Genomic DNA, 16971 nt, shown 5'->3' on the forward strand with positions numbered 1-16971 from the left:
ACTATTTTTTTAACGAAATAGTTATATTTTCAACCAATTAAATGAATCTTCAACGCAAATATCCATTTTGAACAAAGTAGTTCAACTTTCAACCCAAGAGATTAATTTTATACCAAAAAAGACAAATTTTCAATTAAAGAATGAAATTTTCAACCAAAAATTGAATAGCTCACTTGTGAGATAAAAAAATTCAAGAAAAGAAGCAAAACTTCAAACAAAAAGATACATTTTTTACCGAAAACGACGAATTTTCAACCTAATAGTTAAATTTTTAGAAAAAAGTTCAATTTACTTCCAAAAATGAAATGGCTAAGTTATAAGTGATTTTAGAAAAAAAAAGAATTTTCAACAAAATAGTTAAATTCTCAATGAAACCATATTAGTTTTTAGACAAAAGTTGCCTTTCCAACCAAAAAATGACGAATTACTACCAAAATAGATGAACTTCATGCCAAATAGTCGAATTTTCATCCAAAACGCTTAATTATCCTCCAAAAAGATGAATTTTTAATCAAATAAATAAATTTTCAACGAGATAGTTAGGTTAAACAAAAGATGAATTTTCAACAAAATGGTTTAATTTTCAGGACAAATTCAAATTTATTTAAAGATAGTTGAATTTTGAACTGAATAATTTGATTTTTCAACAAAAAGATTAATTCTCAATGAAGAATGTAATAGTTACTATTTCAAAAAAAAAAAATGAATTTTCAAAAAATAATTAAATTTTCAACAAAATAGTAGAATTCTAACCAAATTGTTGAATTATCAAACTGCAAAGCTAAATTTTCAACCAATGGGTTGAATTTTTAAACAGAGTAGATTAAATTTAAACCAAAAACCGTTGCGTTTTGAAAATAATGTAATTTTCAAACAAAATAGTTATATTCTCAAGACAAAAAGACCAATTTTTTAGAAAACAGTTAAATGTTCAACTCAAAAATGAAAACTTTTAACAAAAAGATGAATTCTCATTGAAAAATGTAATAGACACTATTTCAAAAACAAAACTAATTTAAAAAATAGACGAATTTTCAAAAAAATTATTAAATTTTCAACAAAATAGTCGAATTTTTAACCAAATTGTTTGAATTCTCAATCCGCAATGCTGCATTTTTAACCAAATTTCAAAGTATATTTAATTCCATTACCAAGTATCGTTGGCATTTTCTAAGAAATAATTGATTTTTTCAGAAGAAAATTTAATTTTCGTCCAAAAAGATGACTCTTTAATAAAAGACAAATTTTCAACAAAATAATTAAATATTCAACAGATCAGTTAATATTTCAACCAAAACATATGAAATTTCTTCCAAATGAGATTAATTTTAAAACCAAATAGAGGATTTTCAACAAAATAGATGAATTTTCAACCAAATAGTTGCAATTTTCCGAAAAAATCAGCTTTCTGTTAAAAATTGATTCTTAAAAATAAAAAAAAAACGAATTTTCAAACAAAGAAATTAATTTTTAACTAAAATGACGAATCTTCAACCCAAAAATGTATTTTTTACATCGTAGTTCTACTTTCAACTAATCAGTGGAATTTTAAACCAAAATAAATCTAATTTACACCAAATAGTTGAATTTTCATCCAAGAGGTTTAATTTTCTGACCAAAAAAAAAACGAATTTTTGACAAATAATATAATTAAATTATCAAAAACAAAAAAATAAATTTTCATTCAAAACTGATGAATTTTCACCAAAAGAGTTCCATCCTCAACCAAGACAAATTAATTTTCAACAAAACATTTGCATTTTTGACCAAAAAAAAGTTAACATTTCTAACAAAATGGATGAATTTTTGAAAAAAATTTGAATTGTCAACCAAACAAGACGAATTACCAACAAAATGATTGAATCCTTAACCAAAACAGATTAATTTCTAGCCACACAGTTTCATTTTTAAGAAAAAATATGAATTATCAACCAATAAGATTAATTTTCTACAACAAAAATATACTAATTCCGAAACGAATTATTGATTTTTTTTAGATGAAAATTTAATTCTCGGTCAAAAAGGTGACTCTTTAATAAATACTCGAATTTTCAAACAAATCGTTAACTTTTTCGAAATATCAATTTTCTGTTGAAAATTAAACTTTTAATATTGTAGATGAATATTAAATATGATCAATATTAATAAGATCAATATTATCGATTTACTTGCAAATTCAACTATTTGGTTGTAAATTTAAAATTGTAAAATTTAAAATCAGTACATAAAATGAAAAAAGGTTTCAAACAATTTCAATTATTTTTGGTTAAAAATTTTATTATTTGGTTTGCAATTTCATTGACTAAAAAATCTTTTTAATTAATATTTCAACTATTTTGTTGAAAATTTATCTTCTTAATTATAAATTTCATATTTGTTACTAAAAATGCAACTATTTGGTTAAAAAAATATTTTTTCTTTTTTTTTTAATGAAAAATCTTACTTGGTTGGCAAATCATCTTTTTTGGTCGAAATTTTGTCTGTTTTGAGTCGAACTGTTTGGGTGAAAATTCATTTGTTTTCTAAATGAATTAAAATTTTTTTAATGAATTTAATTGTTCTTAATTTATAATGAAAACATTTTTGTTTGAAATATCAACGATTATATTTTTTTATTGGAACTAATCTTTTTGGTAGGAAATTAGTCTTTTTCATTTTAAAATTTAAAAATTTATTAGAAAATTGAAGTATTAGGTTAACCAAAAAAGGTGAATTCTGTCAAAAAATATGATAGTTGATATTTCAACCGAAAAATAATTTTCCATCACATTTGCATTTTTGCTCACGAAAGATGAAATTCATAATTAAAAAGATAAATTTTAGAATCCAAGACAAATTTTCAACAAAATAGTTCAAATATTAATAAAAAAAAAAGATTTTTCAGTCAAGAAAGAAAAAAAATTTTAACAAAAACTGTTTAATTTTCCATTTAAAAAGACGAGTTTTCTTCAATCAAAACAGTCACATTTTTAATTCGAAAATTTAAATTTTCTACAGAAAAGTTAATTTACTAATTTAATAAAAAAAACGTAAATAGATAATAGTAATCTCATTAATATTTATAATATTTAATATTAAATTTTAATGCATATTTACTAATTTTGATTGAAAAATTAAATTTATGAGTTGCTATTAAATTACTTAAGCAGTTTTCAAAATTACTTGAGGTTAGAATTGGAGGTTAGTTCAACGAATTTAAAAAAAAATGTCAATTGTCAATCGAACAAGGCGAATTTTCAACACAATGATTGAATCCATAACCAAAACAGATTAATTTCTTGCCACCATTTCATTTTTAACAAAAAATATGAATTTTTTTCCAATAAAGATACTAATTGTGAAACGAAAATATAATAAGAAACTTTTCAACCGAAATAGTTGGATTTTCTTATTGGTTCTATTAATTCTATTAATTTAAGCAAAAAAAAACGAAAAAAGGGGTTTGTCCTTTAAACAGGGAAAAAGCAATTTTTAAAAAGAAAAAAAGAATTCACAAGGCTTTTGAAAGATTTCAGAAATATTTCCAATAAAATGTTCAAGATTTTACAGATATTTTAATTCACAAGCAAAATAAATTAAATTATTAATTACCTGCAATTCGTGAGAGAGATACTCAGGATCCGTTTGCAATGAAATTGTCTCCCCTCGAAGTTTGTATCTACCATAGAAGTGACTTCCGGGGTGACCATTATAATTTGGTTGCCAGATCAGTTTCACTGTCGCATAACCCGTTTCTTGTGCAACTGCTCGCCACGTAAATATTGGCACGTCTGGTTTCTGGGAACCTCGTGTTACTTGTTCTATAAAATAACTACACAAAACAAAAAAAAACAAATAACAAAAATTAATTTATGATTGAAAGAATTTAATTACTCAGGGTGTCTATACTTTAATACTGGACAAAAATTTCAGGCATTTTCTAACAAAAACGAAGATTTTCCCACAAAAAACACGAATTCGTAAGTAAATAGTTCAAATTCCAACTATGAAAGATAAATTTTCCACCAAACATTTGAGTTTTTAACTAAAAAAGGAAATTTTTGAATCAAAAATGGAATCAGTGAATTTTCAGTTTAAAAAACAACTAATTTTTCACACACAAAAAAATTGATGAAGTTTTAACTGAAATAGTTGAATTTTAAATCAAAAAGATGAATTTTCAAACAAGACGATTAATCTTCAAAGAAAGAGATTAATTTTTTGCCAAAAAGGACAATTCTTCAACAAAATGCATAAATTTTCAACAAAACAGTTGAATTTTCAAAGGAAAAAGACAAATTTTTATCCCTATAGTTTAATTTTTAACATAAAATACCAATTTTCAAACAAAAAGATGAATTTTCTAGACCATTTTTCAATCATAAATGGAACATTTGAATTTTCAATTGAACAAAATTAATTTTCCTCAAGAAAAAAACCACGCATTTTCAAGAAAAGCGATGAAATTAAAAAAAAAATTTAAACAAATATTGGAATTTTAAACTGAAAACGATAAATTGTCAACCTAAAATGTAATCGTGGTTTAATTTTCAGTTAAAAGAAATTAATTAATTTTTTTATAACAAAAAGATGAATTTTCAACTAAAGTGATGAATATTTAACTGTAAGACTTGAATTTTGAACCACAACAAAAATTAATATTTAAAGACGATTAATTTTCAAAGAAAGAGATTAATTTTTTATCAAAAATGACGATTTTTCAACAAAATGCATAAGTTTTCAACAAAATAGTTGAATTTTCAAATAAAAAAGACAAATTTTCATCCCTATATATAGTTTAATTATCAACGAAAAAGATGAATTTTCTAGACCAGTTGTCAATCATTAATGGAACAGTTGAATTTTCAATTGAAAAAAATTAATTTTCCTCGAGAAAAAAAAACTACACATTGTAAAAAAAAAAGAGATGAATTTCAATTAAAAAAAACAACAAATTTTCCACAAATATTTGAATTTTAAACTTTAAAAAGATTAATTTTCAACCTAAAATGTAATAGTAGTTAAATTTTCAGTTAAAAAAATAATAATTTTCAACTAAAGCAATGAATTTTCAACTAAAATAGATGAATTTTAAACCAAAAAGATGAATTTTCAACTAAAGTGATGAATATTTTAACTGTAATACTTGAATTTTAAACAAAAAAAATAATTTTCAAACAAGACGATTAATCTTCAAAGAAAGAGATTAATTTTTTATCAAAAGGGACGATTCTTCAAAAAAATGCATAAATTTTCAACAAAATAGTTGAATTTTCAAATGAAAAAGACAAATTTTCATCCCTATAGTTCAATTTTCAACGAAAAAGATGAATTTTCTAGACCAGTTGTCAATCATTAATGGAACAGTTGAATTTTCAATTCAACATAATTTTCCTCGAAAAGAAAAACCACACATTTTCCAAAAAAGTGATGAATTTCAATTGAAAAGACAACAAATCTTTTAACAAATATTTGAATTTTAAACTTTAAAAAGATCAATTTTCAACCTAAAATGTAATAGTAGTTAAATTTAAAAAAAAATAATTTTTAACTAAAGCAATGAATTTTCAACTTCAAAGATGTATCTTCAACTGGAATCGTTGAATTTTAAACAAAAAATATGAATTTCAACTAGTTTAACTGATAGACTTGACTTTTCAACCAAAAAGATGAATTTGCAAACAAAAAGAATAATTTTCTACTAAAAAATACAATATCAACAGAATACATGAACTTTCAACAAAATAGTTAAATTTTCAACTAAAAAAATATTTTTTAATCACAAAGTTAAATTTTTAACTGAAAGAGACCAATTTTCAACCAAATAGTTGAGTTTTGAACTAAGAAAGATCAGTTGTCCATCATATATGAAATAGATCAATTTTCAGTTGAAAAAATTTATTTTCCTATAAAAAAAAATATTTTTCAAATAAATTAGATACCTTTCCAACCATGTAGTTAAATTTAGAACAGAAAACGATCAACTTTCAACATAAAATAAAATACTTAAATTTTAAGAGGAAAAATGCTTTTTCAAACAAATTGATGAATTTTTAACGAAAAATGATAAATCTTTAACAGGAATAGTTGAATTTTCAACCAAACGCAAATTTTTAACAAAATACATGAATTTTCGAATGAAAAAGATAAATTGCGAAAAAAAATTGAATATAATGATTGAATAGTTATATTTGCAATACAAAAAACTAAAAAAAAAAATTTGTTTTAAAATAGTTACATATACAAAGTGATGAATAATCACATAAAATGACGAATCATTATTGGGAATACTTTAATTTTAAACCAAAAGGACTAATTTTCAACGAAGAAGATTAATTTCAACTGAAAAATAAAATGTAAATGAATTTTCAATAAAAAAAGATTGAATAGGCGAATTTTTAGCTAAAAATATTAATATTCAACCGAAGAGATTAATCTTTAACAATAATAATGGAATATTCAACTGAAATAGTTAAATTTTAAGTTGAAAAAAAATGATTTTCAGATTAAAAAAAACGAACTTTCAATAAAATAGATCCTATTTTAACCAGTGAGATGAATTTTCAATAAAAATTATGAACGATCAAAAAAAAAAATCAACAAAATATATTAACTCTCAACTAATTAATTATATTTTAAATTACAAAAAAGATAATTCTGATCGAAAAATATATAAATTAGTATTTCCTCAAAAAAAGATTTCAATTTTTAATAAAAAAAAAACAGTGGAATTAAACCAAGAAAGAGAACTTTTTCACATGCGTTGAATTTTCAACCAAGAATAATTTTTTACAAAAAAAAGGTGTTTTTTCAACAAACTTCTAACTAGAAACGATCGTTTTTCAATAAAAAATAGAAGAATTACATTCTCAATTAGGAAAATTAATTTAAAACAAAACAAACAATAAATTGTCAATAAAATAGTTCAATATAAATCTACTTTTACAAATAAGGAATCATTGTCATTCAATTTTATACTTCAATTTTATATTGCAATTAAAAAAAAAATTCCCTGACAATTCCAGGTTTCCATGATAGGACAGACACCCTCTTACTTAATTCTAAGTATTAAACATTTAAATTTATATACCGAACAAACTTACTTGTTTCCTTCTCCCGCATTCGTCGTCGCACGAATATGAATTCTATATTTTGTTTCCGGCTGTAAACCCGCGAGTTTGGCACTGACAGCTGCAGGATCAGTAATCCTCGGTTTCCTCTCGAGTTCCGGCTCCAGTCTCGATCCATTTACAATTTGATAATAAATTCTATAGCCAGTCAGAATGCCATTCGGCTCCGCGGGTTTCGTCCAGGTCAGAAAAAATGCACTCGATCCCATTGGGAACGCATCGAGACTTAAAACTGTTCCCGGAACGCCTTCTGGCGTATCAAAGCTCAGAGTCTCCGAAGGTGGACCATTGTATCTAAAAATAAAAAGAAAACCATTTCTTAATTTAGTAGAAAAATCTTCAGGCTATTTTTGATCAAGGAATATTGTTTTGAAAGAGAGAAATTTTAATCAGGATTATCGAAAAACTTCGTTTTCAAAATTATTCCCTGGCTAATTTTTCACTTATCCTGACGATTAATATTAAAAGATTCAACATTTAACATTTTAACGTTAAATATTTGAAGATTAAATTGAAATAATTAAGATTATTTATTAAAATAATAAAATATTTAAATTAAAGATTATTATTGTCAAGGCTATCATAGCCTAATTTAGTTGAAAAAAGCAGCCTTCTGTCACCGGTAAAGCTCTGAGCCGGTTATATTACTTTGAGAACGGTAACGAGAATGAGAATCTCAGAATTTATTTTAATTTATAGAAAATTGCATTTTTTCGTTAACTTTTCGGTTGAAAATTCAACTCTTTTTTTAAAAGTTTGTCTTTTTTATTTTCAAGTTTACCTGCTTTAGCAGAAATTAAATCTTTTTTTTGATAAAAATGCAACTGTTTGGTTAGAAACTAAGCTATTATACTATTTTCTTGAAAACTTAACTATTTCGTAGAAAATTTACTTTTTATTTAAAATTTTTATTTTGTTGTTGAAAAATGAACTGAAATATTTTCTGGATGAAAGTTCCACTTATAAAATAAATTGGTTTTTTATTACAAATTCATCTGTTTTAGTACAAAATTGTTCTTTTTTGGATAAAAATGCCACTAATTGGTAGAGAATTTAACTATTTTGTTAAAAAGTCATCCTTTTTGGTTAAAAAGTCGTTTTTTTGGATTGAAAATGCAATTTTTTTGATAGAAAATTATTTCTTGTTAAAAAATTCATAGTTTGGCCGTGAAAAAATCGACTAAAATCTTTTTCAACAGAAAATTAAACAATTTTTTTGAAAATTTATCTTTTTGATTTAAAACTTTATCTGTTATAGAAGAAATTTTATTTTTTGTATGAAAATGCAACTTTTTCGTTAAAAATCGTTCTTCTTTGCTTCATAATTTAACTAATTTGTTTAAAACATTAGGTTGAATCGCTTTGTTAAGAAATCACTTTTCTTGTTAAAGATTTATATTTTAAGTTGAAAAGTTATCTCGTTGGTTAAAAGTTTAATTATCTTGTTATTAATTAATCTTTTTTTATTGAAAATTCAACTTACTTGGGTCAAAGTTAAACTACATTGTACATACAATGTAAAAAATAATTTTTTTTTTAATTTCCTTTTTTCTGCGTAAAAATGCATGAGTTTCGTGTAAAATTAATTTTTAGTTGAACAGTCATATTTTTTGTTTGAAAATTGAAATTTTAAAAAGTAGATTCGTCTTCTGGTTTGAAGAAAAGTTCTTAAAATTCATGAAAATTTTTAAAAGATTGTTTTGTAAGGAATTTTAAGAGAAAATCGAAAAAAAGATCATAAGACATTTTGAATTATCTCCTAAAATCTTTAAATAGTGTGAAATATTTAAAACATGATTTTGCCATGTTAAATCATTTTAAAACAAAATTTCAGTAAGTTTAAGAGATACTTAAAAGTTTTGAAACGATTCAAAAATAATTAAAACTTGTAAAGAATTAAAAAAAGTTTTATAAAGTTTCACGAAAATTAAAGACATTTTTTCAGGTTCCTAAGGCAATTTTTTAAATTTTGCAGAATAAATAAAAAAATGTAGAAAAAATTTAAATAATTTCTTCAGAAATTAGAAGATTTAAAAGGTCTGACAAGATTTAAAAAAATATAATTTTTCTTATATGCGTGTGCAAATTTTTAATAATTTTTTATTTTGAAAAATGAACCTTAGGAAAAAATTGAAATATTTTTAAACATAACAAACGATTTCCTAAAATTTCTAAAAATAGTTTAGAAGATTTTAAAGCAAAATGTTTCAATTTGGTAAGATTGCAGAATAAAAACTAACAAAAATTAGGTAAATTCAAGAAATATTTAGTAGAATTTAAAAGTATTTCGAAAGTTTACAAGGAAATAAACAAATTTTCTTAAAATTGCTGGGAAAATTGAGAAGATTTTAAGGTAACTTTTTCAATTTGGAATGATATTTGTAAATGTTGAGAAAAATTCGTGTCAGTTAAGAATATTTTCAGGAATTTAAGACGTTTTAAACAATTTACAAATATTCTAAAACTAGGAAACATTTTCGAAAATGTATCAAATATTTCTTGATTTCTTCCCAACTTCTAAAATTTCGAAACATCTTTTAAAAGCACTCGACTTTTTAATAATATTTCGTAAAATCCTATATTATGAAAAAAATTCTTTAAAACCTTCTAGATTCTTTTTTGACAAGCCTGAAATATCAAAAATCTTTTAAATTTTCTCAAGAATCCTATGAAAACTATATTTAAATAAATTTTTAAAAAAAGTGATTATATTTATTTTCTTCTTCTAACAAAATACACAAATATAAAAAATAACGAAAAAATTAATAACAAAATCATAAATTAACAAAAAAAGTGCCCACTTATAAAATAAATGAATTGTTAAATTCCCATAAATATTTCTATTCCTGAAATTTAAGTTTGACAAAATTTAAAATTTGCCGAAAATAATTAATAAATGATTAATTAAATTGTTTGCCTTATTTATAATTATGCCAATAGCTCATAAATTAATAATCTATTAACTATGTTCGCCAGTTCTAAATTTCGAGAATTGAAATATTTGTGGGAATTTAATCATTTGTTTATTTCACAAGTCGGTTTTGAAGTCGGTGAATTTTAGTTTCGGATATTTTTAAATTCGGGATTTTATTTTTTGTCAATTAAAGATCTTGTCGTTATTTGAAATTTGGAAAATTTTATAATTTGATAATAATATATATTTTTGGCATTTTTTTTTATAAATTTGTGTATTTTTTATTTATTTTTTAATTATTATTAATTAATTAAACAAAAAATTAAAAAATGTATAATCCATTGAATTGAGGAGAATTGACTGAAATAACAAAGTTCCAAAAAAACATTTAAGAATTTAAGATAAATTAATAAGAATTCAGGTTGAATAATTTAATTTAAAAATCTCTTTCAATTTTTTATCATTTGAAAAATACCGTGGAATATTTGAAAAAGACTCTGAAACATTTTAAATCATAAGAAATTCCTTCCAATTATTAAAATCAATTAAAAATTAATTTTAATCATTAAAAATTCCTTTGAATCTTTTCAATTTTGAAATCACTTTGAAATGCGAAATTCTAGGAAATTATTTAAAACCCTAAAATATTTCAAAACCTTACAAATATTTTGAAATCTCTTGAAACATTTTTAAAATCTTAAAAATTCCTTGGAATTTTTAAAAGAAATATAAAATCATTTGGAATCACCTCAAATTATTGAAATCTTCTAAAAGTACCCAAAGATATTTTTAATATTTTGAAATGTCTGGAGCTCTCAAAAATTCCTTTGATTTTTTTAAATACCATAAAATATCTCAATTTCTTTGAAAGCCGTTTAAATTATTGAAATAAATCGAAAAAATCTTTCGGAACTATTTCAAATGATTTGTATCTGTTCAGAATTCGTAGGAATATTTTTAAATATCCTAAAATTTTTTGTATTCTTTAAAATCCTTGGAAATATATATGTACCTGGAAATTTTGGTAAAATTTAGAAATCCAGTGAAATCTCAATAAATTACTGAAAACAATGGAAAATTCTTTTGATTCTTTCAAAATACCCTAAAGTATTATAAAAACCCTTATAATATTTTGAAACTCCTTGAAACTTTAAAAAGTTCTTGAAAATTTCTTGGAATTAAAAAAAAAATCTTCATCTTTTTGAATCGCTTCAAATTATAGAAATCTGTTAAAAAATTCTTTGAATCTTTTAAAATACTTCAAAATATTTCAAATCCATTTATAGCTTTTGAAATACTCTGAAACTTTTTTAATGTCTTGAAATTTCTGTGGAATTTTTAAAAATACCCTCAAGTCTTTAAAAAAATTTTTAATCACTCCAAATTATTTAAATCTATAAAAAAAATTTGAATCATTTAAAATACCCAAAAAAAATTGAAATCCTATGAAATCCAATAAAATTACTGAAATCCCTTGAAAATTCCTTGGATTTAAAAAAACACTAAAATCTTTATCCTTTTGAATCCCTTCAAATTATTGAAATCTGTTAACAATTCCTTGGAATCTTTTAAAATACCCTAAAATATTTCAAATCCTTTGAAACTTTTTAATGGTCTAGAAAATTCCTGGTAATTTTTAAAAATACCCTCAAATCTTTCAAATCTTTTTGAATCACTTTAAATTATTGGAATCTTTTTAAATACCCTATAATATTTCAAATCCTTTGAAATACTTAGAAATATAGATATACCTAGAAATATTTAAAAAATTGAAATCCTAGGTGATCCCAATAAGTTACTAAAATAGATTGAAAATTTCTTGTAGAGTGGCCATTTTAATCAGAGAAAAAAATTCCCTGTCATTTCCGGTTTTTTTTCAGGTCCACAAATATTTCCCACGGTCAATGAAATTAAAAAAATTAAACTCTGATGGCAAAATGTTTTCCATTTGAAATGATAAAAACTGAGCCGCAAATTAAAGCACTCAAAGTGAACAATTTAAAATCAATTAATTTTAAATTTTAATTTTGTAATTAAATACATTCGATTCAAAATTAAAAATTTTATTTCCTAATCTTAAAATATTAACATGTTGTTTGAATGATTAAAATTTTTTCGTCATTTTTTTTTAATCCTTCAATATTCAAAATATATCATTAAAATCCTTTCAAAATTCTTAAAAAGCTTCGAAATTTTTTGTTCGAAATCTTCCAAAATCTATATTTGATTTGAAATTAGTCCATGTGCTATTTCCATCGAAATTTCAATACAAATAGCCGCATCTTATCAATACACGTAGACACTTCGTTTGAATTATTTGAAATCATATAAAATTTCAAATTAATTTTTAATTTGTTCAAAAATTCTAGAAATTTCTTCAACTTTCTGATTTTTTCTAAGAATAAAAGGCGTTCAATTGTTATTTTGTATACTGAAATTCAAGAACTTGAATTACAAATTAATTTTTTTTAAATAGAACAAATAAAATTGTAAAGTTAAAAGTTTAGTTTTGAATATTTTATTTATAATTACTGATTTTAAATGAAAAGTCAGATATTTCTGAATATTAGTTAATTGTTATTTTTCTTAATTGAAAATTTTCAAATTAAACGGCCTAAAATAGAATGTTTTAAACTGAAATAATATTTGAAAAATAAAAACCTTTGGTTATGAATATATTATTTTGAAGTTATTTATAAATTGAAAATAGTTTATAATGTTTCAATCGAGGTTAACGCATTCTAATCTGAAAGATATCATAATTGAAAAAGATCACAATTTAACTAATTATTTAAAGAATGTTTGAAAACAAAGTTGGACAGATTTTTTATTTTTTAATTTTGTAAAATTACCGGTCAAAAAATAAATTCACTGTCATTTCCCGGTTTTTCCTTGTCTCATAAATTTCCCGCTCATTTCCCGGTTTTCAGGTTTTTCCCGATACAGCGGCCACTCTGTTCTTGGAAATTTTAAAATACTATAAAATATTTAAAATATTTGAAATTTTTTGAAATCTCTAGAAACTTTCTTTATCTCTTGAAAATGCCTTAGAATCTTTAAAAAGAAACCTAAAATATTATAAATCCTTTGAAACTTTTGAAAGATCTTTAAAATTCTGTATAATTAAAAAATTACCCTAAAATCTTTCAAATGCTTTGAATTCCCATTACATCATTGAAATCTATTAAAAATTTCTTGGAATCCTTTAAAATAATATACAATATTTCAATTACTTTAAAATCTTTTGAAATCCGTTGAAACATTTTAAAGGCCTTGACAATTAGTTTGAATTTGAAAAATTACCCTCAAATCATTTGAATATTTTAAAATAACTACAAATTATTTAAATCTTTTGAAAATTCTTTGGAATCTTTTAAAATACCATAAAATATTTAAAATCCTTTGAAACATTTTAAAGCTCATAAAAATTCTATTCTATTCTGAAAACCTTTCACATTATTGAAAATTATTAAAAGTTTCTTGAAATCTTTTTAAATGCACTAAAATATTACAAATATTTTGATATCTTTCGAAATCATTAAATATTTTTAAATTTCCTAAAATATTATAAATCCTTTGAAACTTTTCAAAGCTCTTGAAAATGTTATGGAATACTAAAAAAATATCTCAAATTGTTTTAAGTCCGTTCACATTATTGTAACATATTAAATATTTCTTGGAATCCTTTAAAATACTCTAAATAATTTCAAACCCTTTGAAATCTTTTGAAATACGTTGAAACTTTTTAAAGGCCTTGACGATTACTTTGAATAAAAAAATACCCTCAAAACATTTAAATCTTTTTAAATCACTTCAAATTTTTTTAATATATTGAGAAAATTGCTTTAAATCTTTTAAATTCCCTAAAATATTTCAAATCTTTTGATATCCTTGAAAATTTAAAATATTATAAAATATTATAAATCCTTTGAAACTTTTTAAAGCACTTTAAAATTCTGTGCAATTAAAAATAATACCCTAAAATTTCTAAAATGCATTGAAAATCCTTCACATTATTAAAATACATTAAAAATGTCTGCGAATTCTTTAAAATACTCTAAAATATTTCAAACCCTTTGAATTTTTTGGAAATCCGTTGAAAATTCTGAAAGGCCTTGACAATTACTTTTAATAAAAAAAATACCCTCAAATCATTTAAATCTTTTAACTCACTTCAAATTATTGAAATATATTGAAAATTCCTTGTAATCTGTTTAAATGCCATAAAATATTGCAAATCCTTTGATATCCTTGAAATAAAGATGCAATATTAAAAATATATAATCCTTTGAAATTCCTTCACATAACTGAAATCTTAAAATAAATCCTTTAAATCTTTTAAAATATACTAAAATTTTTAAAAACACTCTAAAAATCTTTCAAATCCCTTCACATTATTGAAATACTTTAAAAATTTCTTCGAATCTCTAAAATATCATAAATTCGTCGAAACTTTTTAAAGCTTGTTAAAATTCTTTGGAATTTAAAAAAATTTCAAATCCCTTTAAGTTTTTTAAAGCTCTTTAAAATTCTTTGTAATTAAAAAAAAATATCCCAAAATCTTTAAAATCCCTTAAAATTATTGAAATCTATTAAAAATTTCTTGGAAACTTCTGATAAAAACCTACAATATTTCAAAATAATTCATGAAAATTTAAAAAATTTTAAACCTAAATTCAATTATGGTTAACCGATGGGATTTTCCTGATCTGTGGCTTCCATATTTTAATTAATCGATCTTGAAAAAGAAATCTTACCGTCCGTTGTAGACCAAAATTCTGACGTAATTTTTGCTGTATGGAACAAATTTGGTGACAAGAGTACGAGTCGTATTTGCGCCTCTGACGTTAATTTCCCGCATTCCTTCCTCACCGTCTCTATCAGTCCAGGTTTGAATTTTGTAGCCAACTAATTCGCCTCTGACGGATTCGACAGGAACCGGACTCCAGGAAACGATTGCGTTTGTGCTCGAATTCACCTGGATTAGCGTGAAATTTCCAGGCGCTTGCAAAGGAACTGGAAAATAAAAATTAAAACAGTTAGGAGGATTATGAATTCTATGCTTCGATCAATCAGGAATTTGATACGAATTTCGTAGTAGCCGTTTCTATTAAAGACAAAAATTCCCGGTCACTTCCGGGTTTTTTCTCGGTTCTTAAAAAATTGTTTACGGTTAATGAAATTAAAAAATTCGAAATCTAAAGTTTGAAGTTTTAAAATTGAACGTTTTGAAGCATTGAAAGCACTGAACCATTTGAAGTAATGAAAAAGGAACTGCAAATTAAAGCACTCAAAGTGGAAATCTTGAATTTGAAACTTTTAATTTTTAATTTAAATCTGATTTATTTTTAAACAGTTTAAAAGTTTTTGAACGCAAAAATGTTGTATTTAAATGCTTAATAATTTAATTGTAAATTCAAGGATCAACAAATTTAAAGTTTTTAAAAATTATATTATTTTAAGCAATTTTAAACTATAAACATTAGAAATTATTTTTATAAACTATTATGTTGTTCAATATATTTAAAAATTTTTAATTATTTTTGGAATTTTTTCAGAACTTCTAAATATCTTTCAAAATGCTTTGAAGTTTTTCTAAACATTTTTAGAAAACTTGCAAATATACGAAAAAATCCTTACAATCTTCCAAAATCCATTTTTGAAAATTCTGGAAATATTTTTAAATCTTTTTAAATATTCTTTCAAAATAATTTTTCAAAGTAAAAAACATTTTCAATTTTCCTAGGAATCTTGAGGAAATGTTTTTATTCTTTTAAATCCATTCACAATTCTTAAAATAAATTCTAATATTTTTGTACTAAAGCTAAAAGTTTTTCTATTTGAAGTCATAAAAAATTAACTGCAAATTAAAGCACTCAAAGTGAAACTCTTAGATTTTAAAAGTTATTGAATTCAAAAATGTTGTATTCAAATTCTCAATAATTTACACGTATAAAATTGAAAGTATTAACAGTTTTTAATCGAACAATTTTAAATTAAATGGAGTTGAACTGCAAAATTTATCATTTTTAACTTCGATAAATTGTAGAATTCAAAGATTCAGATCCATTTTCAAAAATATAAATCCACGTTATCATTTTTAATGCTCTAAATACAAGAAGCAATCAGTAAATTAATTTGTTTAAATTGTACTGTTTTGAGCAATTTTAAGCTATAAACAGTATAAACATTAAAAATTACATTTTTTGAACACTTCTCAAATTAGAAGTTCATTTATTTTTATTTACAATAGTTTCAAAATTCTTAAAAATCTTCCACATTTTATTACAAAATTTTGAAAAATCTACATGTCTTAGATTTTTACAATTTTTAAATGATTTTTGACATTTTTTCGCAACTTTTTGGAAATATTTTAAAGTCTTTTAAAATAATCTTTCAAAATTAATTGGATTTTTTTAACAATTTTTAGAAAATCCTGCAAATTTTAGAAAATTTCTTTACAATTTAGATGTATGAAAAACAATTTCAAATTTATTATTTGTAGGCGAAATTTAAGTAATTTTAAGAGATATGCAGAAGTTTTAAAAAGATTCAAACTTAATGTAAAACTTGAAATGATAGCCTTATATAAAACAAAATATAGATTTTCGCAGATTTTAAAGAAAAAAATTAGATTCTTTTCAAGAATTGTGAAAGGCTTCAAAATAAGAAAAACATTTTCTTAAGATTCTTAGGAAAATTAAAAATAATATTTCATGTTGAAAAATTATTTTAAGAGAATATTTAAAAAGTTCTTCAAAGATTTAAACAAAATTTTCAAAAAAGATTCTAGAAGATTTTAAGAAAACTTTCTAAAATTTGCATGATAATTTTTTATCTTTTTAAAATTCCTGAGAGTCTCTTAAAATTACTCAAATTATTTCTACAAATGTTCATTTGTAAATTATACATCAAAATTTGCAAATTTCACTCACAAATTAAGCATTT

The 16971-nt window shown here is 22.8% G+C and overlaps 1 protein-coding gene across 5 annotated transcripts in view; it reads right to left on the minus strand.

Annotated features, from left to right (window-relative positions):
- LOC117173327 (neuroglian) overlaps positions 1-16971 on the minus strand; it is a 69358-nt gene that overhangs the window by 15962 nt on the left and 36425 nt on the right. For all 5 annotated transcript variants that reach the window (XM_033361822.1, XM_033361818.1, XM_033361823.1 and 2 more), the window contains 3 exons: positions 14781-15039; positions 7083-7403; positions 3592-3811 (listed from right to left, as the gene is read on the minus strand). In XM_033361822.1, the coding sequence (XP_033217713.1) occupies positions 3592-3811; positions 7083-7403; positions 14781-15039 (800 nt within the window). The remainder of the gene's footprint in view (positions 1-3591; positions 3812-7082; positions 7404-14780; positions 15040-16971) is intronic.

Source organism: Belonocnema kinseyi, chromosome 5 (genome assembly GCF_010883055.1).
Source record: "Belonocnema kinseyi isolate 2016_QV_RU_SX_M_011 chromosome 5, B_treatae_v1, whole genome shotgun sequence".
Lineage (NCBI taxonomy): Eukaryota > Metazoa > Arthropoda > Insecta > Hymenoptera > Cynipidae > Belonocnema > Belonocnema kinseyi.